Source organism: Polyodon spathula, chromosome 3 (genome assembly GCF_017654505.1).
Source record: "Polyodon spathula isolate WHYD16114869_AA chromosome 3, ASM1765450v1, whole genome shotgun sequence".
NCBI lineage: Eukaryota > Metazoa > Chordata > Actinopteri > Acipenseriformes > Polyodontidae > Polyodon > Polyodon spathula.
In genome coordinates, this window is record NC_054536.1 from 53908867 (window position 1) to 53931870 (window position 23004).

Genomic DNA, 23004 nt, shown 5'->3' on the forward strand with positions numbered 1-23004 from the left:
GCCTGTTTGAAATTAGTTGGCTGTGCTGGATCGTACCTGCAGTACTGATTTAACTTGGACATGACTGGTTTGGACTAAAATGGTTTTGTAAGTGTGTATTTGTTTTGTTTACACTGTTTATGGTAAAAAAAATAAATAAAAAATACAAAAGTTTGAACAGAAACGCTGAATGTTTATCTACTCAGACAAGAAGTGTTCCACTGGAAATGAAATTCTAAGCCTTCAGATTCCTACTTACACCCCTAAATGAAATTGTAACAAGATTTATTTTATTTCAATTTAGTTTTATTTGTACGTCCCTGTTTGTTTAGTTTCCCATGCAAAGAACGTTAGGTTGTGGATGTAACCCTGGTAGCCTGAAAGAGAAGATGACCACCAACAATCCTTTTGGGATATGCCAGCCACAGGTCAGGTATTCACTGAGCATTTTATATCAGAGCTGCTGATAGGCCCCTCTGGGGAGTGACATCCTCCGTCCCGCCTTCCAAGGGAACAAATCACTCCACAGAGCTCACCTCCTCTTTTGCATCGAACCCGCGAAGGCGACAGATGCGACCTCGCAGGTTAGTAGTTGACATCCGTAACCAGGGTTACACCTGTAAAGTTTAGTCTTTGATCGTCCTCGAAAAAAATGGAGGGGGGTGAAAAGCTTCCGGCTCCACTGACTGATTTAAGTGGAAAGCTTTAGCCATCTTAGGGAGGAATGCGGGGTTCGTACGTAACGATACCCTGTTTCCATCGTCACAGATGCGTGTACAGGAGCTGTGCACAGACAGAACCTGTAGCTCACTAACCCACTTGGCAGAGGTGATGGCTTACAAAAAGGCTGTCTTCAGAGAAAGGTGTTTCAACTCTATGGAATGAATGGGCTCAAACGGGGCCTTAGTGAGAGCCTCCAATACAAGGTCTAGACTCCACTCAAGGAGGACTTCCCTTCTAGGTTGACGTAACCAGCAAGCGCCCTTCAAAAAATGGGTTGCCAGGAAAGGGACACCGAGTCGATGTTTCATGCAGATATGGCTGCCAGGGACACTTTCAATATAGAAGGGGATTTTCCCATTTCCAGGAATTTTTGTAGGAATTGTTGAATAGTTGCTATATGGCAAGTGATAGGATCATGACCCCGGGAGGAGGAGGCTCTACATTTTGCAGTGTACTTACGACCGTGTCCTGTTCAGGGTTTAGACCCATAATTGGAGCCTGCCCAGTTCTGGGTGCCAGAGAGTACCTCTTGTCTGGCTGAGAAGATCCAGGCATAGCGGAATGTCATAGGGCTTGCCTTGTAGTAGCTGGCAGAGAGTCAAAAACCAAATTTTCCTGGGCCATCTGGTGGATACCAGGAGAACTGTCATATACTCTCTCTGGACCTTCTCTAGGAAGGCCAGGAGGTAGTGAAGGGAATGCATCCAAGAGCATCCTGGGCCACTCATGGGTTATGGCATAAATGCTTATTTGATCGCCGAAGCAGTGGAGAAAGAATCGTAGGGGGCAGTGAGTCATTTCAGTTGTGGCGAAGAGATTGACTCGGGCTTTGCAAAACTGCTGCCAAGTGTGCTCCACTACCTGAGGGTGGAGCCGCCATTCTGATGGATGAGGACCCTACCACAAGAAGTCGTCCACCACCCAATTCATTACTCTGGGAAGGTGAACAGCCCGGAGGGATAGCAGGTTTTGTTTTGCCTACGTTAATAGTCGGAAGGCTAAGCGATGTAACCACTGTACTGTTGACCCTTGTTGGCATCTACACACTTTGAGAATGAGCGGGGGGCTAAGGAGAAGCTGAATGGCAGCATGGAAAACTCAAAGACACTTCCCTGAAAGGCGAAGATATGTCCACGTGATAAACCAGTCACCCGGCTGGATAGATGGCAGAATGTAATGGTGAGGTGTCTCAGGTCCAGGATGGGGCGAAGACCACCATCCTTCTTTGGCACCAAAATATACCTTGAGTAGAACCCCTCCTCTTGGGAGGTGGGTTTGACAAGGTAGATGGCTTGTTTGAGAAGTAATGCAGCTACTTCTTGTTTGAAGGTTGAGGCCTGGAGAGAGTCGTTCACGGATATAAAGGGGAACTAAAGTGCATAACCGATTTGTACAATGGTGAGCAGCCAAGTGTCTGAGGTGCAATCACACCAATATTGCAGCTGTTCTTTTGTAAAAAGGTGGGTCTGAGGCAACAAGCCTTCACAGGCCCTGCTTGGAAATTGCCACCAGGAGCACTGTTGCGTTGGTGTCCCCCATCTCCGGCGGTCCTCTGTCTTTGCGTGTAGGTCCGGCTGTTTGCTGCCATGGAAGCCTGAAGGTGATGCCTCAGGTCACCAAGCAGGGCAGTGGGGATCAGGACTTCCATGGACGGATGCCAGCATCTCATTTTATCCCGCACCAGAGCACGGGAAGGGAACTTCGAGGCTACCTGCCGATACACCTCATGTTCTCGGAGGGAGCATTGTAGTATCTCTTCCACCTCTGGTCCAAGATATGGCTGTGAGATATCAGCACGTCCAGCAAGGCCTATTTGTCCGCATCAGGGACCCTTGCTTGGGATAGCCAAAGCTGCCTGCGAGCTACTACCAGGCTTGCCAGGCTCTGACCCAGGGTATGTCCTTGGCAGCTGGTAATTTGGAGCAGTGTGCCTTATACTAAGCACAGCTCTGAAGCCACCGATTCAGGGAGAGGCATTGACTGCAATATGCCATCCAGGCAAGCCTTAAGGATGCTTGTCGTGTTGGCCAGGAGCGTGACTTGCTGGCCACTGTTACCCTGCATTGACCGTTAGTGGTTCATGTGCTGCTGTCCAAGGTACCTGTGGGAACTTGAAGGCTCGCTCTATAAGCGCTGGGATTGAGCTTGGAAGAGGGGAAAACCCAGCATCCGAGGTTGTCTTAGAGCTGGTATTCACCCTGAAGGTTTGCTCTTAGGTGTCCCCTTCCTCCTCATCCTGAAGGAAGGAGCTACCACCCCAGGAGGCCACGATTAATATCGTGTCCTGGTGTTCCTTGGCCAAAGCCAGGTCTGGTTCTGAAAAATCTGGGGTGTCCATCGGTCAAGGCAGGGCCAGTTCTGAGGCAGGTGTTAGCGGTGGAGCCGGTGCTGGAGCAGGGGCTCTGGCCAGCTGTCTAGTCAAATACTCCAGGACTTGAGCCATTTGGTCCTTTAAATCAGATATGCTCTGTGCCTGCTTTGATTGTCTGCCAGCTCAGTGCTCGATGCAGGTGATCTAGAGTGGCTGCGGGCATGAGGCGTCGGAGCCTGAACACAGTGAATACTCTGCGAGGGGCTCTGGGATAATTGGAGGATGGGGGGGACCAGGGCTCCCAGCGCTGCAAGCGGTTCAGTCGAGCTAGCTGGAGAAACTGCACTAGTAAACCTGTTAAGATATGCACAAATCTTGAAAAAAGGAAGCATCTCCCAAGAAAGAGGAGGCATGCTGCATGCCCAGGCACCAGACACTGAGGAGGTGCCTGTCCTCTGGAGGAAGCTTCCTGCTGCACGATGTGCAGGCACAAAACTTTGGTATGTTCGCCATCATGATCACACTACATGCACACGGTGTCCGAAAGGTGCCGAAGCACTGAGGAGCATCTAAATAATAGATTACCAAAGCATTGAGGGCACTATTCTGAGGCCCAGAGGGTTCTGAAACATCAAGGGGTGGCGAGCACCGATACTGATGAAAAAAATTAAAGAGTAGTAGTTGTGCAGCGATTATAGCTCAGTTCACAGAAGCTGAGTTTACTGATTCCAGGGAACTCCAGTAAAACTGAGCTCTGTGGAGTGACTATTTGTTCTCTTAGAAGGCGGGACCAAGGACGTCACTCCCCAGAGGGGTCTATTGACAGCTCGCATGTAAAATATTCAATGAATACCTGATCTGTGGCAGGTATATCCCAAAAGTATGTTGGTGGTCATCTTCAAATTGAAAGGGAACAGCAGACACACCTTTTATTACAGCTTAATTTTTCTGAGACGCCTGGGTGAGAGCATTAGTCTAGTTTAAAGCATTAAACAATAAAGGCTTAAAAGCTTTATCAGTGGAAAGTTCACAGAGCATCATAGGTTGTTTCTGAATTGTGGAGCTATCAATTTTAAATGAGTGAATTCATTTATATTCCAAAAATGAGGGCTTTGGTAAAATGCTTCATTAAGTGTAAACATGTTTGTTGGCTGGGTCTGTACTAAATCGCTGCTTAATATGTGCATCATGAAAGGATGACCACACCAATGTTAAAATTTTGCTTAAGACTGACATTTACAAATTAAGGAAATAACAGTAAAATTAATGATAGCACTGTATCCATCCTTTAAAAAAATACATAATCTAGTTTCTTTTGCAAGCATTTAATAACAAATTTGATTTCATAAACCCAACTCTTAACAGGAATGGAGTTTTCTTAAAGACATTATTTTCACTTCAGAGCTATACAATTACATTTATAAGATTCATAGCCTGTAAAATTGTACTTTGGGTTAAAGACGACACACTTTATTGACCGTAATTGAAAGTGGAGCCTCAGTAGCTGTCAGATATGTTGAAGAAAGTCTGCATCCTCTTGCTAGGATATAGAGCCGGCTGTAGTCTGCCATTTATTGCAATGCCTTTTTGTAAATAAATACAGCTGTGATGAGTTCACAGGATTAATTGCTGCCCCTGGAGGAATCATGAAACAGCATCAGACTGTAATCAGCCACATGAATTGTTGTCTCGGGGAAGCCTTGGGTCTCTATGGTATCACTAGTAATGCTCATTATCATCAAGGTAATGTATTCCCAATTAGAATTTGCAATAGAATTAGCAGCACTTTTCCTTGTTTATTCATTTTAATGGAAGGCAGAAATAGCGTTTTATATATATAGTATTTGCGTAAGTCTCTGGCACTGCTGAAAACTGCTGTAACCACTGTAGAAGGGATCTGTACATTTTTAATGAATTTAATACATATGAGGAATTATTATTCTCTCATTTTTTATTAAACGTACATGTGCAATGACAGTCATTCAAAGTTTAATTTTTATTAAAAAAACATTTAAAAAAAAAATACATAAAAACTGCAGCATCTACATCCACGACGCGTTTCGACTTCGTCAAGAGTCTTTGTCAAGTGGTGAAGATTTCCATTACATGAGAGTAGATGTTGAACTTCATGCTGATTTGAACTCGGCTCTCACCAAGATAAGCGCCACATAAGACATAGCTTTGCAGTAAACTAATGTGATCCATCTGCATCTCCATCCATTTGTGTTGTTTTCCATCTGATGATGTAGATATCCTTCTGTCTGGTGTTGATTGCTGAAGTGTAATGCTGGCTCCAGGGATCAGCTCATTTTGCCTCCCCAGCGCATCAGCACACACCACGGCTGCAATACTGGCTCTGGGGATCAACCCAGTGCAATCTCCCCAGCTCATCAGCATGACAACCTTCTGGATTGAGTTAAGTAGAGTACATCTCTGGGGTCTTCAAGTGGACACATTCCATCCTTGGTGTTTCGTTGACTAGCCCATGGCACCTCAAGAGGGCTCAACAGTGATTCTGGCATCCCAGTATCAACCCCCTCCATCCCGCACTCAGCTCAGCCCCGCCTACTTACCCATTATCAGCGTTGCTTTCTTTCTATTGTGCTTGAGATCCCCATCCAGAATATTTTCGTCTCAACCACAGCCAATTGCTGGTCCTTTCTGCTGCTTCAGATAAGTTCTTCACTGTGCGACGCAACTCTTGGCCACTGAACCCGACATCTCTGAGAAACCGAAATGTAGAATGTGTCACAAATCCTCGACAACCCACCTCCACTGGGTAAACTCGGACTCTCCATCCTCGCTGTTCCGCTTCAGCAGCTAGTTGAGCATACCGAAGTTTCTTCCTCTCATATACCTCATCCACAGTATCCTCCCATGGCACTGTTAACTCTACCAGATGAACAAAGCGTGCTGATCCAGACCACAAGACAATGTCTGGTCGAAGGTTAGTGGTGGCAACAAACATAAAAAAAAAAAAGACATAAAAATTTCAGCATCCACGTCCACAACGCGTTTCGACTTCGTCAAGAGTCTTCGTCAAGTGGTGAATATTGAAATTAATTTTGTACTTCTGAGTAGTGTGGGCCATTAAAAATAATCACAAAGTGTGCGACCAAGTTTTATCTGTACAATCCTGAACTATAAGGATATAAGGTTTGTTTGACCACTCCCGGTTGGTTGGCGTGAATCGACAGAGACAATTGCATATCTATCTATCTATCTATCTATCTATCTATCTATCTATCTATCTATCTATCTTTCTATCTATCTAGCTATTGGCAAAGTCAACTCCACTTATTTGCATACTGGATAATTGCATTAATCTCTTAATTGCATAGCATGCAGCTGGTCCAATTTTTTAGTGTATCATTTTCTATGATTGTATGATACGGTTAAATGCTTATCGGCTAAATGCATAATTTCCTTAATTACATGAAGCTACATGGTCCATAAGTCCATTGTACATTGCGTTTTAATTTGGATAATTGCAGAATGCAGACAATCTTTGAGTGTTTTTTTAAAAAAAAAAAGAAAAAAAAGAATGTTGAGTGTTTCAGCAATAGGAGTGATGCTAATCTCATAGCAATGACATGACAGCGGGAAAAGCCGGCGTTTGTGTGTCTCTCTCTCTCTCTCTCTCTCTCTCTCTCTCTCTCTCTCTCTCTCTCTCTCTCTCTCTCTTTCTCTCTGGCAGCAAAACCTCCTTGTTTCCAGCTCCCTGGTCGTCTCTCTAATGGAGCTCTGGGCTCTCTTTTTATAGCATGTGGCTGCTCCCAATTATTACCAATTATTTTATTTGGGACAGCCACATTCTCATATATTTTTGGCAGGGACAGGAATTAACTGCATCCCTGTCAACCACCACCAAAATACACAAAATAGCACAGGATACACCGGCAGCGAAACAGCTGCTGGTGAACACCACAAATCCCCATGTGATAACAAGCAAGCATCCCCAGGCTGTTTTGTACAGGCATCCCCGGGAGGTAACGTGCAGGCATCCCCAGGCGATGATGGCAGCGGCAGACCCTCAGGAGGCGACAGCAGCGCCGGACCCTTGGAAGGCGACACTGGGCACTCCGGATGCAAATGTGCATCTGGCTTTCACCAGGCTCCCCTCAACAGCAAATGCAGTGCCTGCTGAGGTTGGTCTGGCTGTTGTCCCATAGACTCAACCAGCCACGGCACTTCTCTCTCTGTAAAACTCAAGCCTCAGTACACTATGAGCTTTCATGGAGGCAAATGGTTGTACCCCAAATGGTTCTACCCCTGGAGACAGCAGGGCTTCTCTCTCTCACGTTGGAGACAGCGGGGCTTCTCCCTCTCACGTTGGAGACAGCGGGGCTTCTCCCTCTCGCGTTGGAGACAGCGGGGCTTCTCCCTCTCGCGTTGGAGACAGCGGGGCTTCTCCCTCTCGCGTTGGAGACAGCGGGGCTTCTCCCTCTCACGTTGGAGACAGCGGGGCTTCTCCCTCTCTGCGTTGGAGACAGCGGGGCTTCTCCCTCTCGTGTTGGAGACAGCGGGGCTTCTCTTGCTCACAGTGGAGGCGAGAGCAACGGGTAGTCCAATGCCAGCGCTAGGATTTACAGGGGCCTAGTGCAAGACTGTGAAGTGGACCCCCCCCCCCCAAAGAAAAAGAACATGCAACCAAAGAGAACAGAATCCAACAAAACATATTATAGCATTATTTTAAGATGACTGTGAACAAGACAGTAATCAATCAAGTAACAGTATATCCAAACATTATAATAAATTATGTAGCAAGATTAATCAATTTGATTAATAACTCGACTTAGTTAATATCGAAACATAATAATAGCTTCAAATTAGTCACAAAACACATTTATCATAGGCATCAACTGGATTTTTAAATGAATGTTATCAAGTACAGAACAAAAGTTAGTATGAAAACGTTTCTGTAAAAAAAACACGTCTGCATCTCAAAACAGTCCACATTACAAATGCATTTGTTACAACTCATAAGTGAAAACATAATTCTATGAACACATTTAACAAATTACAACAATATCTCCAAAGCATGTCATTTTTTTTACCATCTGTTAGTTAAGGCAGAATTTCGTGAGGCAGACACTCGAACACGGTCAGCTTGTTTCGATGTGTAAATGGAACATGTTTTAACCTTTTCGCTAAATCATTTAGTTCAATTAGCAATTTGGGGATGCTGTTTGTGCGTTATAATAGTTTTTTTTTTTCAGACAGAAAGTTCCAAGAAGTAGTCTGTGGCAGAGTCGTGGGAACCGGAAACGTCCTGGTGATTGTCTGCGCCGGAGGAGCCTGCCAACAAGTAGCGCGGCCACTTGCCAAGACGCCTAGCATTCTTGGCAGGATCACTGCAGGATCTTCTCCACGGCTGCCCCGGAGATATTGGTGCATCTAGAAGTGCAGCCTTATCTGCGTCGGGGACCCTCGCTTGCGACAGCCACAATATGACTTGCAAGGGTCCAGCCCAAAGCTTGCTCTTGAAGAGGCAAGCTGCAAGGCTTGCTTCAGCACACTTGGCACCGTGACCGGACAATCCCAGGAGGAACATACTCCTCCATGTATGGTTTGGCTTCTGCCATCCAGGGGACCTGCAAGCAAATTACATCGCGTCCCATCAGTGCTTACGTGGAGCTCTGCTCACTAGTTCAGAGCGGTGGCACACTAGGTTCCGAGGCCACCTTAGAGCTAGTTTCCGCCTCAGCGAAGACCTTGGGCTACTATAGAAAGTGGCAGGTAGTCTCCCTCTAGTGGTGGAGGCAGTAGTGGCAGGTAGTCTCTAGTAGTGGGGGCTGTGGTGGCAGGCAGTCTCCCTCTAGAGGTGGAGGCGTTAGTTGCAGGTAATCTCTAGCGGTGGAGACAGGAGCGGAAGGTAGTCTTCCTCTAGCAGCTGAGGCGGTAGTGGCAGGTAGTCTCCCGCTAGCGACAGAGGAGGGAGCTGCAGGTAGTTTCCCTCTAGCGACAGAGGTAGAGTGGCAAGAAGTTTTCCTCTAGCGGTGAAATTCTTCATGTGCAGTAGATGGCCGATTCCTCTGTGCCACATTATGTAGATATCAACCATTATGTGGTGTGGTTGACCTCCGACGACCTTGATTGATGTCTGGTATACAAACCAATGGTTTGATAACATGTCCACAATGTGGAAACAACAGGAGGTGTCACACATCCATCTTTGTGAATTCCCGAATTCCAGCTCTGGCAGTGTGGCAATGTTGCCCCGCCCCAATGTGTATTTCTGTGTTATATGTTACGTGTGGTGTGTTAATGTTGGTGTATTGTAGTTGATACACAGGATATAATATGGTGTGACGGAGTGTCCCACCCCTTATTTGTTTATTGGTGTATGTAGTGTGTTAATGTTGGTGTTTATGTATAAAATACACAAGATATAAATACGGGTTACGAGCACAAGTGTTTAAAATGTCTGTTTGTATTTACGCACGAGGATTGCACAGCACTTCACGTGCAGGTAAAATGTAATAATATGTGAGAACGGGGAATTTCACTTTTATTATTTCACGTGCAGTTGTACCAAGACTCAAATTGAATGATTGATTAGCAATCGAGTCTCGGTACAGCTGCGTAAAAGCAGCATGTTTTCACCCACTCTGGGTTGTGTGTTGTGTGGGAGTTAATTTAAAATCATATAGCAATTGCTACAGCGTGCTGGCTGAAAACCAGCACGGTACTTGTTTCGTCCATGTCTGTTTTCTGTTTTGTCTGTTTGTTTGGCCAACGTGCCCTTTATTTTCAGTGTTGTGTGTTTTGTTTAAATCTTTTGTTTGTTTGTTTATTAGTAAATATACTGACCGCCATAGAGCCTCAGTTTTCATCTGCTAGTCTTTGTTGTGGAGTGTGTTTCTGGTCTGACGTCACCCCTGCAAAGCCACCCTGTTCACATATGGGTTATGCGCACGAGTGTTTAAAATGTATATTTGTATTTAGGCACGAGGATTGCACAGCACTTCACATGCAGGTAAAACGTAATAATATGTGTGTGCCAGAGCAGAGCTCTGCCCTTTATAGATTGGCATGGAACAAAATATCTTTGTTTTGGCCCTTTTGCCCTTTTATTTTGTGCTTATTTATAATAAAAGTATTATTTTTTTGAACTGCAGTCTGTCTCTGGGCCTCTATCCACTCGCCAGCCTGTCACACTTGTTGTTAGCAGTGGGATATAGCTCCTCCAGGAGGCTCAGAGCAGTACTGCAGGTTTTTTTTTTTTGTTTGTTTGTTTGCTTTTTTACATTTTTTAAAGATAAATAAATTGAAAAAAGATATGGGAAAGAAGAGCAGAAAGTGGCAACACAAACCGCAACAGCAGGATGAGGTCGAGGATGACAGCTGGGAGGTCTTTTTGAAGAGCCTCGCGGTGGATTTGTGCCCCGGCTGTGGGGCGTATGGACACATGGTGGCTATCTGCCCCATGCAGTATGGGGAGGAGCCAGAGAGGGAGGAGCCGCTGTTCCGAGAGCCAGAGAGGGAGGAGCCGCCGTCCCAAAGCCAGAGAGGGAGGAGGCTCCGTCCCGAGAGCCAGAGAGGGAGGAGGCTCCGTCCCGAGAGCCAGAGAGGCAGGAGCCACTGTCCCGAGAACCAGAGAGGGAAGAGCCGCCGCTGCCAGAGCCCAGAGGGGAAGAGCCGCCGCTGCCAGAGCCCAGAGGGGAGGAGTCGCTGCTGCCAGATCCCAGAGGGGAGGAGCCGCCACTCCCAGAGCCCAGAGGGGAGGAGCCATGGACCAGGGAGCCAGAAGGGGAGAAGGCTGACGCTCTACAGCAGCTTATACATGTGCTGCTGAGAGGAGCCCAGCGGAGGCGCACCCGATTGTTACGACAGGTACCAGCCCTGCCTCAGAGCCCACTAGAATAGCCACAGCCCCCACCACCGGTGGTGGAGGGGCTGCAGCCATTGCTGCCAAAGGAGCTGGAACTGCCGCTACCGGAGTGTCCACAGTCCTCCTCTGCTGTTCCCGAGAGTCCGCTGGTCCCACCCGCTGTTCCAGAGGGGGAGGGGCCGCTGTCCCCATGTCCGTCACCAGAGGGAGCCAGGCCGCCGTTCCCGCCTCCGCCACCAGAGGGAGCCGGGCTCTTCCTGCTTCTGGTCTGACGGCACCCACTACAGCCGTCTTTATGACAGGCAGTCTGGACTTCAGTCAGGAACATCATTAGAAGCCATGATTCCCAAACCAACATCAATAAACAATGTTTTTAACCTGAGTAGCCTCTGGATGAATGATAAATGAAGTCTAAATGGGGCTACATGCTGTTAAGGGGGCCAAAATGAATCTTAACAGCTGTCACAATTTATTAAAAAACATATAAAAGATTGACCAGGCAATTGCCTTATCAATGCTTTTAGGTAGTATTCAAATCACAGAGAAAAAAAAAAGCATAGCAGAACAACAACAAAATTAAGTGCAAAAATAGTACAGGAGGGAATTCATTAAGCCAAAAACAATATTGTTGCACAGGATAGTTGTTGATGTTTTGAAGGAGAACAGTAAATATATTGAAAGTTGCGGAAATGGGTTGAAAGATAAGGAAATGATATCAAAAGAGTTACTTTACACCCCAGGCCTCGCTTACCATTCCATTCATCATTCTGTATGAGTCCTTTTACCTTGGAGTGTTTTGTCATGTAAGGAGAGAGAGCAGGGCTTTATTCTTTACATAAGTTTAGCAAGGAATACACATAATTAAAATGGAAAGAGCTTCTGTAAGAAGAAAACAAACATACATATTGGATTTTTTACATTTTAACAGTCTATTCAAGAATTGGAACACATTATTCTAATTAAACAGAATGCACTACCTGCATGCACTAACATTGATATAAATGTATCTCACGCAAGCTAGTAAAATAGCACTATCCGCTAAGTGTATCTTCAAAATAAGTGACAGCAACATAGAAGCCAGACCAATTTGTAACAGTTTATTTCTAAGGTCATTATGAATCAAAATATTTATAGCATAATATCTTGAAGCCTGACAAATGTTAAAACCTTATTTTAGGAAATTATATATATAATTGTGGCAGGATGACCGTTGCAGTGTTCTTTCCATTGTAAGCACCTATTTTTGCGTGCACTTTGATGCTCTGGTGTAAATAATATGAAATGTGTAGAATTTAAAAAAATATATTGATTAGCTGTCATAAAAAAAAAAAAAAATGTAAATGCCCAATATACAAAACCATTTGAAACACTGCACTGTAAAGTCATGCTCGTTGAGTGCAAATACCATAGTCAGGACCCAGCGTATCTTTATCTGTACTTTTTTTAAATCAATTTTTATGATATTGTCATTTTTATGTCCCTGACTGGGTGAAAAAACAAAAAATGTGTTGGGATGTAGTGCTTTACGTAGATCTCTTAGAACACCCCTGTTTCACCTGCATTATACCAGGCTGGTTGCTTTTTTTTGTGTGGTCTCCACTTCATGGGTTGCTGTACAACATGTTTTCTTCCACGTGTGTAGGACTTTAGAAATTGGCACTGTAGTAACAAAAGCTTTGTTAAAATAACGTTAAGGTTGCAGTTTAAAATCACAAAAGTCAGGAAGTGGGACGTTAAAGTTGCACAAAACCTTAACTCATCCCTATTATGCCTATGCATCGCATCAGATATGATGTTATACATGACATCAGTAGTGACATCGACAATGACTTATCACATGACAAATGCTCCATCAAGACTGCCCAGAAGGACATTACGTGAGTGTGTTTATTGGTATGCACAATATTGTGCCATCAGCTGTTCCTGAGAACTCATATGACAATAAAAAGACAAAGAAGCACAGTTTGGTCCTTTTGTTACTGAATATGTATATATAGATTTATTTTTGAAAAGTTATCTACTTCGTAGAAGTGTTCTCATTGCAATTCTTCTGCACGGCTAGTACATGACCTTTCAGGTAAAGGCAGTGTCCCATTTACTGTTTCAGTCTCTCGCAGGGCAAGAGTTACTGCTCTCTTCAAAAGATGATTTTAGCTATTCTTCAGAACATTGGTTCTTCCCCACCTTCCGTGAATTCGAACAATTATGCTCCCATGACTTCAGAAACTTTCTTCAGAGCAGTTTAGCTTTCATTTCATTTCAGACCTCACCTCTTCCCCTCAGAAGCACTTCTCCTGATTGTCAAAGTTCAGAGACTTGTCTTTCCGTGTGGCACCTCAGGTCTCATGTTGACAGCATTCTTTCTCTTGTGTGGAAAGCGCGCTTCGTTTCCTGCTTGAAGCTTTCTTAGTGGGGGAAGCACGTCCTTTGAAATTCGCGTGACTGCTTTTGTTGTTCTCTCTTCTAGTGTGCAAGGTATATTTGTATTTGAACTAGGTTAAATTGTAATAATAAAATACCTTATTTGAATTCAAGTCATGTATAACCCACCTTGATCAAAATAATCAGACTAGACAACATTTCTGGTGAATACAAAGTAACAGTTTTATTAGAAATAAAGGAAAAATTAAAGGTGCAACAACTAAACTAAAATAATACAGAAAGGAAGAGTAAACTAAACAGTACAGAAAAGAAAGTTTAAACAACGACACCCCACTCCTGCTGGTTGATCACCGATCCAACACAATCTATGCGAGATTCCCTTCAAGTTTACAACGGCATTCATGACAGCTATTTAAGAGGAATGTTAGTCTAACAGGCATCGTTAGTAACACATATATATATATTTTAGCCCTAAACGCAGAATGATAATTGCCTTGTAAAACCCACATCAATTTGTATAAATCACATACAGTGTATGTGATTTACTATAGTGTTCATTAACTTCAAAGCATGAACTGAAAGCAATAATACTTTTCTTACAGTCTACTTAAAACAAAAAGTTAATTTTGATTTACCCCTTTGTCCATTTGTTCAGCGCTTGTTAGACACGTCTGGTCCAATTTATTTTCACACACGCTGTTTATTTTACATGTGCTGTTTAAAAAAAAAAAAAAAAGAATTTCTGAGTAAAACAGTTTTAAAAGGCACTGAATCGCAAAAGGACACTTAGTACTGTATCTCCAGCAAGCATCATCCCTTGTTCACTGTATTTTTCACATACCTCTTTATACTGACGGGCATACTGATAAATCCTCTCCTGATCACTCATTTTATCACCAAACTCCTCAATAATGTGATCCAAGTCATTATTTTATTACTACAGCATCTCAAAAAGCTCTGCAAATGTCTGTGATTTTCTTTGAGTGCTGAATGCAGAAGCAACTATCTCCTTTGTTTGTGTCCATGTTATCTCTGTAGTGCATGGGGCTATCTGTATTACGTCCCTTTTTTTCGGCTTCATTTGGCTGCTATCGGTCTTACTCAGCTATTGAAAGGTGTTCTTGACTTTCTCTGGGGAAACAACTACTAAAGACCTGTGCTTTACATCCTTTTGATGTCGGAGGGTTAAGGTTTGCTTATTCTTGAGTTCATAAGAGGATTAAAACAATACTCAATTAATACTTAATGGACATTCACTGCCTCTCCCAGCTGATCTGTGTCTTCAACAATGCAGGCGCTCGAAGGCTCTCCTGCTGGCAAGGATAGGTCAAGGTTTCGGGATCTGCCTTCCTCGCGTTTCTTCTCCACTTCAGGGTACGAAACAACTGTCTTTGCAAAAACATGAGTCATTAACTATTTAGGTATTCCACTGAAACAGCAATTCCTCCACCAATATGTGCGCTCTTCGTCCGGTTATGTCTGGGATATTTATCCGCAAAACTCCGGCGCTGCTAACTCAATAAATTGAATGTATTTCAATTAATGTCAACTTCAAATGTTCATCCAACTCTTTCTCCGGTGAGCAATCGGGGCTAAGTTAGAGATTTGATTACAAGTACTTTTAGGATTTTAGACGTCTTAGGCAGCGGACTCCCACACCAAGGCAAACACTAAAATAGTTATCATGTATTAGAATATCCAAAAATGGTATCTCTGTTCCAGCTGGTTGCAGGCTGGATCTCCAGATTGTCACAGTTCAAAGACTGGTTTGTGTGTCAGAACTTTGGATTTCGTGTCAGGAGCACTGTTTGAGTGTTCATGTTCATGCTTTTGGAATAACTAATAGCTATTAGTATCACATAAGTGATAATATTCAAACCAATTATGTGACTAACTGATTAATCTCAGACAATAGTATCCACACATATAGGTGTAGTGAGTGGTTTATTTTTGCACACTCTTAATTCTGGTTGTGACAACAAAGGTTTCAAACGAATACTATTCAAGGGCGTGGCACATTTGGTAGGCCCACCTGAAATTAATGAGTTACATTTTCCCATGTGTAAATTATATAGAGCAAAGCTGTTCTTACTCATTATGGGATGAACTTTCAATAGACATAGGTGGAATAATTCTAATGTCCATTAGAACAACAGGTAGTTTTGATAAAATATGTTCACACCTTTACCAATCTATATTAAAACCATATCCAGTAATTTAACTGATTTATGAAATATACAGGGTTATGTGGGGAGGTCAGCATTGTGTTAACTCTTCACACAATCTATACAAACCTTGCAGATCACATTCATGACAGCAGCTCCTCAGCACACTAGTCAGTATACCTTATCACTGTGTTCCCACAGGAGATTATGTAACCTCTTTAAGTGAAATACTTTACTCCTTAAAGTCTAGAATTCAATCTTGCTACATTGCGAACCACTAGGCTAAGAAAGTTTACAAACTTTCCTGAACAACGTGCTTGTGGAGCTCTTGTGCGATCTTGCAGTCTTCGATTGTTTTTTGGGATGCATTAAAAATTATACCATCCATTTCCACAGGACTAATCTGTTTGTATTTTAACTTAGTCAAGGTTTCATTTTTGTGTCAGAGATGGAATAGAAACAGACTCAAGTTTATTTCTTTAAGTGGCATACTCAATTATTGTATGATGAAAGTTTTTTTTTGTGTGCACATCTTTACCTTACTTACAACCACATTTGCACAGTTCTAGCTCTCAGACTGTATATTACAGTATATATTATAGTATAACAGTTATACTATTAATATGTAACATACATTTAAAAATATGTGTGATGTAATGATACTCCGTTAAATGTTCACACTGTTCTATTATTAAAGTATTAAAGTCTTGTTCAATATACAAACATTACGTTATATAATATTTATTTTATTGCTTAAAAATGTGCATAGTAAAATACCTCTAGCCCACTGACTCCATTTTTTCCAATCTGGTCCCATTAAAAAATGGTTGAAGAGCCCTGGGTATAGTACTAGAGGAGTGGAGTATACAGATGTGATCAATCTTTACACTGTGAATACCTGTTTGAAATTCCCAAGTTCATCTTGAAGTGAAAGGAAAAGGCTATCCTATAAAACTGAGAGAAGCAGACTGTGTTGCTGCCCAGGAGTTACTCTTGCACTTTAGTTCTGTTGATTTCATATTTAAAGCTGTGTCAGAACAGCGGCTGTTAGTGCTTAGCTGGTTGCACAGTTGGATCCATTCTACTAATTTACTGTCTATGATTTAATTTTATTTATTTATAACAAACCATGCTAAAAATCAGTGCACATGGTTTCTGGAAAAGAAACAAAGCAACTTTTAATTATCATGGTTTTGAACTGTTTACATTTCCAGCTGTACTGTATACTGAACAATTGTGTGTATGTCTATAAAACACCCTAGCATCTGTGATCAAGGTTCAACTGGATAATTTTTTCACCAAGCTATTAAAATATGCTTAAAATGTACCCCTCATAGTTTATCTAGTTTTCTTTGATATACAGTGCACTACTCATCTGTGTTTTGCCTAGAGCTTGTGCTGGGCTACTCTTATCCCTTTAGCAGGTCCATGTCTATTAGTGCATACTTTTGAATTTGCGAGACCTTACACCTACAGCCTGGATCAATATTCTTCTGGTAATTATTGGGCTTAACTCATATCAAAAATTACCCCAGCTGTTCTTGTTCAAATTAAATTTCAATTTGTCAGGAGGACTTTGTACGAGAATTTTAACCCTTTACTGCCAAGGGTATGTTCCCATTCTCAATGTAAGATGACATATCTCAGTGTCAAATACATTGGACACTGGGCAGCAAAGGGTTCATGGTTTTACAACACTACATCCACCAACTTTGTTCCTGTACCTGTGTTTACTATAAGATAGGTGAAATTACAAAAATTGCTGTAGCAGGATGTTTTCCATGAGTCTGAAATGTCTCAATATGGCAAATATGTCGCTTTTTCAAAAATAAGGGATACGTTACTTGTATATATGACCCATCAATTAAAATTCAATTTATCAATATTATTTTTTTTTCCTTCCTTCAGGATTATGCTGAAAAGGAGAAAGCCATAGCAAAAGCTCTTGAGGATCTGAAGGCTAATTTCTACTGTGAATTATGTGACAAGCAGTACCATAAACACCAGGAGTTTGACAATCACATAAATTCCTATGACCATGCTCACAAGCAGGTAAGTGAGGGAGTTAATCCGCATAATTGACATCCCGCAATTTACATGCAAAGAAGAGAACAGGGTTGGAAAACAAAGAAGCCTAGCAGCTGCTAAATGGCAAGTGCTATATGTTAGGGCTGCTATCTCTGGTGAAATTGTTAATTAAACATTGTGTTTCACAGTTCATTCTCACCCAGAAGGCTTACTGTATCACATTCTCACTTTCACTTGGCCTTATTCAGGAATGAGTATTCAGGGTATGCATTAGGAAAGAGGAAAAGAGTCTATCTGCAATGTTAAAGGGGACAGGCAGCTGCCCATGTATATAAGAATTGAAAGCTATCATGGTAGTTTGATTTTTATAGTTATTAGAAAGTTGTTCAATGTACTAGGTGTCTTAATCATATGTCTGTTATTGCTCAGTTGTTTATACCTTCTATGTGATCCATTATAGATATGTACTATCATGAACTCGCATCATACATTTGAATTCCCACTGGGGGCTTTTTGATTTTGCATGATCTTGCTTCATGCTGTTGTTAATAATATCAGTGCATTGTGTCTGTCAATCAACTGTGGTACTTCTCCCACAATTGAGGAACAGCTTGAAGCTGTATGGTCATAGTAATTAGTGATGACACAGGAAATGACATTGACATGCCACACAGACAAACAGGGTTTTTGTTGTTGTTGTTGCAGCAAACAGAAAATGCCACAGACAAGTAGCAACAATGCTATCAGCCAGGTGACGATACATGGTGGTGTAAAAGAAAATACTGCCAAACAAAACTGTAAAATAAAAAGGTGCTGTGAAAACGGCTTCAGTGACTCTTGTTGTACTAGAGAGGTCCTGCTGACACAATTCCTTTTCTTGTTGGGATCTTAAAGCTAGACCCCGTCCCAACAGGAATATGATTGAACACTGACCCCAGTTCTACACACAGTGGCCAGATGTAAAATATGTCAATGTCAAGGTATTTGTATTTTTAATATTTTCCTGTTATTGAAAGAAAAAAACCTTTTGTTGTTGTTATATATGCAGAAATTGAAAAGCACCTTTCAAAGACATTCCTTCAGCTTTGTTAACCTGATATGTCTGACTTTGCTTTATCTAAGCATTAGATAAGGAAATCTGGATTGATATATTTTAGACGTGCCTTTTTTTTCTCATAACACCCTGCTCCAGTAAAGCTTATCAATAAACAATGAAGAATATCCAGTGTGATGAACAGTATCCCTGACAGTCAAGTAAATCAGAGCTGTTGCTCTTTTCATCCTCAGATTTAATCAGTGCTGAATCAATCCAGGCTGATTTCTACTTACAATTTCGTTATACGGATTTGAGAACCCATTCTATTTATTTATTTATTGCTTGTTTGTTAAGGCTGTTTTTCCTATTTAACATGATTTTTTTAAAGTCTTAAATCAGAGTGGTGGCCCGAATTGTATATTTAATTTGCTGTATGTCTTTACCCTTACAGCAACCCCGTGGCATACCTAGACTTCAAGGGTGGGGGGGGGGGGGGGGGGGGGGGGGGGGGGGGGGGGAGTCTTGTTGACCATCCACAAAAGCAAGAAAATAGCCCAATGACAGATGAAAACCAAATTCCTGTGTAATAAGTGGTCTTACTCCCTTTTGACATTTATTTTTCAGGCCTCTTTTGGCATTGCCCTAATTTTCATATAATCCAGGCAATTTTACAGATTGTAAACCACTCTAATCTTCAGGATTTATTTAATAACACCCTGTCACAAAGATGGCTGGAGTGGGGGATGTCAGACCAGAAACAGGAACCAGGAAATAAACAAAGAGATGGCGTTTGGGGGAAGTTGAGTGCTTCCTTGCGCTCAGCGTTTAATAAATGAACAGACAGTCAGAAAATAAAAGGTTACAAGACAAATAAAAACATACAGGACATGGCACTTTCGCCAAGACAAAAAGACAAACAAAACGGACTATACAGATAAAACACGGTGAGCTGATATTTTAACTATTATTATTATTATTATTATTATTATTATTATTATTATTATTATTATTATTTCCGTCTCCAATCCCTTTCTCCACTCATCGAACACATGATGCGGAGCAGCTGGCAACCCCAGGCGATGCGGAACGGCTGGCAACCCCAGGTGATGAAGCGAGGCGGGCATCCTTGGGCGAAGCGAGGCAGGCATCCTTGGTTAAAGCGAGGCAGGCATCCTTGGGCAAAGCGAGGCAGGGACTCAGGACAAGCTGGGGTGCAGGTGTTGGCCCTCTTCTTGGCCACTCCAGCCGGGCGGTTCTTCCCTGTGCTTCCCTCAGCAGCCTATGCAAGGGCTGCTGACGACCGCCAGCATCTATTCCTGGTTCTTCCTGTGCAGGGAGAGGCAGCTCCTGCTCCTCTCCCACTGCTGGTGGGGGAAGTGATACCAGCAGGCATTCACCCTCTGCTGGTAGAAAGGGACCCAGCAGGCATTCACCCTCTGCTGATGGAGGTGGCGGAGGTGTGTAGTCTCCTGGCGACAGAGGTGGGAGCAGCGTGTAGTTTACTCTTGTTACAGGGGACTGGTGCAGCTCTCCCTCACTTGCAGGGGACTAGTGTGACTCTCCCTCACTTGTAGAGGACTGGTGCGGCTCTCCCTCCTGCTCTGGAGACAACGGTGGGACCTCTCCCTCTTGCGCTGGGGACAGCATCAACTGTTCCTCTACCTCTGGCAATGGAGACGGCTCCTCTCGATTTGGAGGCAAAACCAGCTGGCATTCTTCCTCTGCTGGTGGAAATGGGAGCTGCAAGTAGGCCCCCTTCAGCCCAATGAGGATGCAGGTAGACGTGGCTCCTCCCACTTGAAATGCAAACTGCTGGGGCAGTCCCATATCGGCAGCCAAGTAGTTGTTCACCACAGCTGCCAGGTTCACGAAGGGCACTGGGTAGAAATGTTATTCCCAGCATTCCCAACGTTCCCCATCTCTGGCACACAGCAGATGAACAATCAGTGGGAGGTCCTCCCCACTCCACTCTGGGTCTGACACCCAGTTCAGCATCTCCTCAGAGGATGGGAAAGGCTCAGTCTCCTCCCTCCTGGGCTCTAGTTCCTCTTCATCCTGCATACGTTGCTGCCACTTTCCTCTCCCACTTCTCCCCATTTCTTTCTTTTTTTTTCCTTTTTTTTCCCCACACACAAAAAAACAACCGTCTTTTTTTTTTCCGAAAAAAACTGCAGTCCTTGCTCTGGTCTGCGTCTAGGAGGCGCTGGTAATCCCACTTCTTTTGACACAAAGATGGCTGGAGTGGGGACGTCAGACCAGAAACAGGAACCAGGAAATGAACAAAGAGATGGAGTTTTGGGGAAGCTGAGCACTTCCTTGCACTCAGCGTTTAATAAATGAACAGACAGTCAGAAAATAAAAGGTTGCAAGATAAACAAAAACACACAGGACACGGCACTTTCTCCAAAACAAAAAAAACGGTCTATACAAAACACAAGACAAAACACGGTGAGCTGATATTTTTAATTATTATTATTATTATTATTATTATTATTATTATTATTATTATTATTATTATTATTACCTCCATCTCCAATCCCGTTCTCCACTCACCGAACACACAACCCCGAGTGAGTGAAAACATGCTGCTTTTATGCAGCTGTACCGAGACTCGATTGCTAATCAATCATTCAATTGGAGTTGCGGTACAACTGCACGTGAATTAATAAAGTGCAATTCCCTGTGCTCATATATTATTACATTTTACTTGCACGTGAAGTGCTGTGCAATCCTCGTGCCTAAATACAAATATACATTTTAAACACTTGTGTTACACAGACCCGTTTATATCCCATGTACCAATGACTATACACCAATATTAACACACAACATACAACACAAAATACACACAGGTGTGGGAACTTTGCTACACACCCCAAATAGTATGTTTTTCTGTCTTGTGTTATTAAATATTGCTCTATAGAAGTGTCTGCTATGCATTTTCTTATTAGTTTATTTACTCTTCTCCAGAGGTACTTGTCACTATAAACTATCTTCATTAAATGTGTTAATTGTTCATTGATTACAGCAAATGATAACTCTGTTCTGAATTAGATCACTCTTAATTGACATGAAAATTTAACTAATTTTAATAGCATTTTAAGACAAATTATATGATACGTCAATTATACTATTTACAGTATATGTTATTCCCTTTCAATTCGAAGATGACCACCACTGACACTGGTATGGGATATTCCTGCCCTTTGGGTAGGTATTGCTGAGCTCTCTATACCAGAGCTGCCAGAAGGCCTCTTCCTGTGATGACGCTTAATTTGCAGGAAGATCCTCCTCTTTCTACCTTTCAAGACGGTAAGATAAGACCTCTGTGTTTAGTTCAGTGTGGATAAGGAAAGAGCTTCTCGATTCGAATTGAGTCTTGTTGTATTTCCCTTGCATTCGTGCTGAAAACCAGCTTGCCGCTTTCCTGGAATCAACGACTTAAAAGACAGAGTCCTTTCTGTCCTTCAGAGGCTTCCTCGCTTGCATGGTAGGCCGCTCTTTTATCTGTCTGTCGTATGTGAGCGACTGCCTGTGCAGTCATCCATGAATGATTGTTGTGAGGCGTGTGAGTACAAATGGATTTTCCAGACAGTGATTTACGTGTAACAATTAAAATTTTATTTAATATTACACGAGGAAAAAAGAAAAATAATAAAAAAGGATGTGAGGGAGGGAGTGCGGGAGTAATCAAAAACAAAGGAACGGGAGCCTCTTAGTCCTCGTCGCGTTCTGCTTTAATCCAAAAAATAAAACAAAAGGAATAAAAACAGAAAAGAACCAGTTAGTAAAGCCCCCGTTCGTGACACAGTCCACAACAACCAAGTCCTCCTCCAGCCTGTTTCTCCCCGCCTCTATTCCTTAGGACCAACCCCGAACACAGTAGCACGTTCCCTTTAGTATGCAAACCCCGCCCCGGTAGTCAGTGGATCACCAATCCCAAACTGACAGGTATCCTTAATTTCACTTGACTCCAGTGGCTGGAATTTACATACTCGTACTTCCGCCCCTCACCAAGGTGCCGCCCCTTAAAAAGATGACTTTTGTCATGGTCACAAGACCTTGGTAAGGGAAATCCCGAGTTGGTTTGATGCCTTCTACTGTTGGGAGGCTGAATTGCAGACCGAAACCCCTTTGACTCATCACAATTGTCTTTTCTTCTTGAGTGTACAAATGTACATGTATGGCTGCACAGGCCCGCCACCTCAGTGAGTCGTGTCTTGTAAACAAACTGTATTTCACAATGCAACTGTCTTCTTAAACTTGCCCTTCGCAGCTTCGGCCTGTGTCCCCCCTCCCCTGGTACACGCTACACGCTGACCAGGTGTGTGTGTGTGTGTGTGTGTGTGTGTGTGTGTGTGTGTGTGTTGACCACGCGGTTAGGGTAGGCACATTGCGTAGCGGCCTCCCCGGTGCTGCGGTACCGCGGCGCACGCATAACCCGTGATAGTATTATCTTGGAGCCCGGGTGCTTAGTATAAGCGACACATGGTGCCTAGCGCCTCAGTGGTAGTGCACAACAACGCTGAATGGCACACAGTGCACT

General features: G+C 43.0%; 1 protein-coding gene across 1 annotated transcript in view; it reads left to right on the plus strand.

Annotated features, from left to right (window-relative positions):
- The window catches only part of LOC121309102 (zinc finger protein 804B), a 181865-nt gene that overhangs the window by 131907 nt on the left and 26954 nt on the right, over nt 1-23004 (plus strand). Inside the window, exon 2 of the mRNA XM_041241985.1 lies at nt 17303-17446. Coding sequence (XP_041097919.1) covers nt 17303-17446 — 144 coding nt within the window. The remainder of the gene's footprint in view (nt 1-17302; nt 17447-23004) is intronic.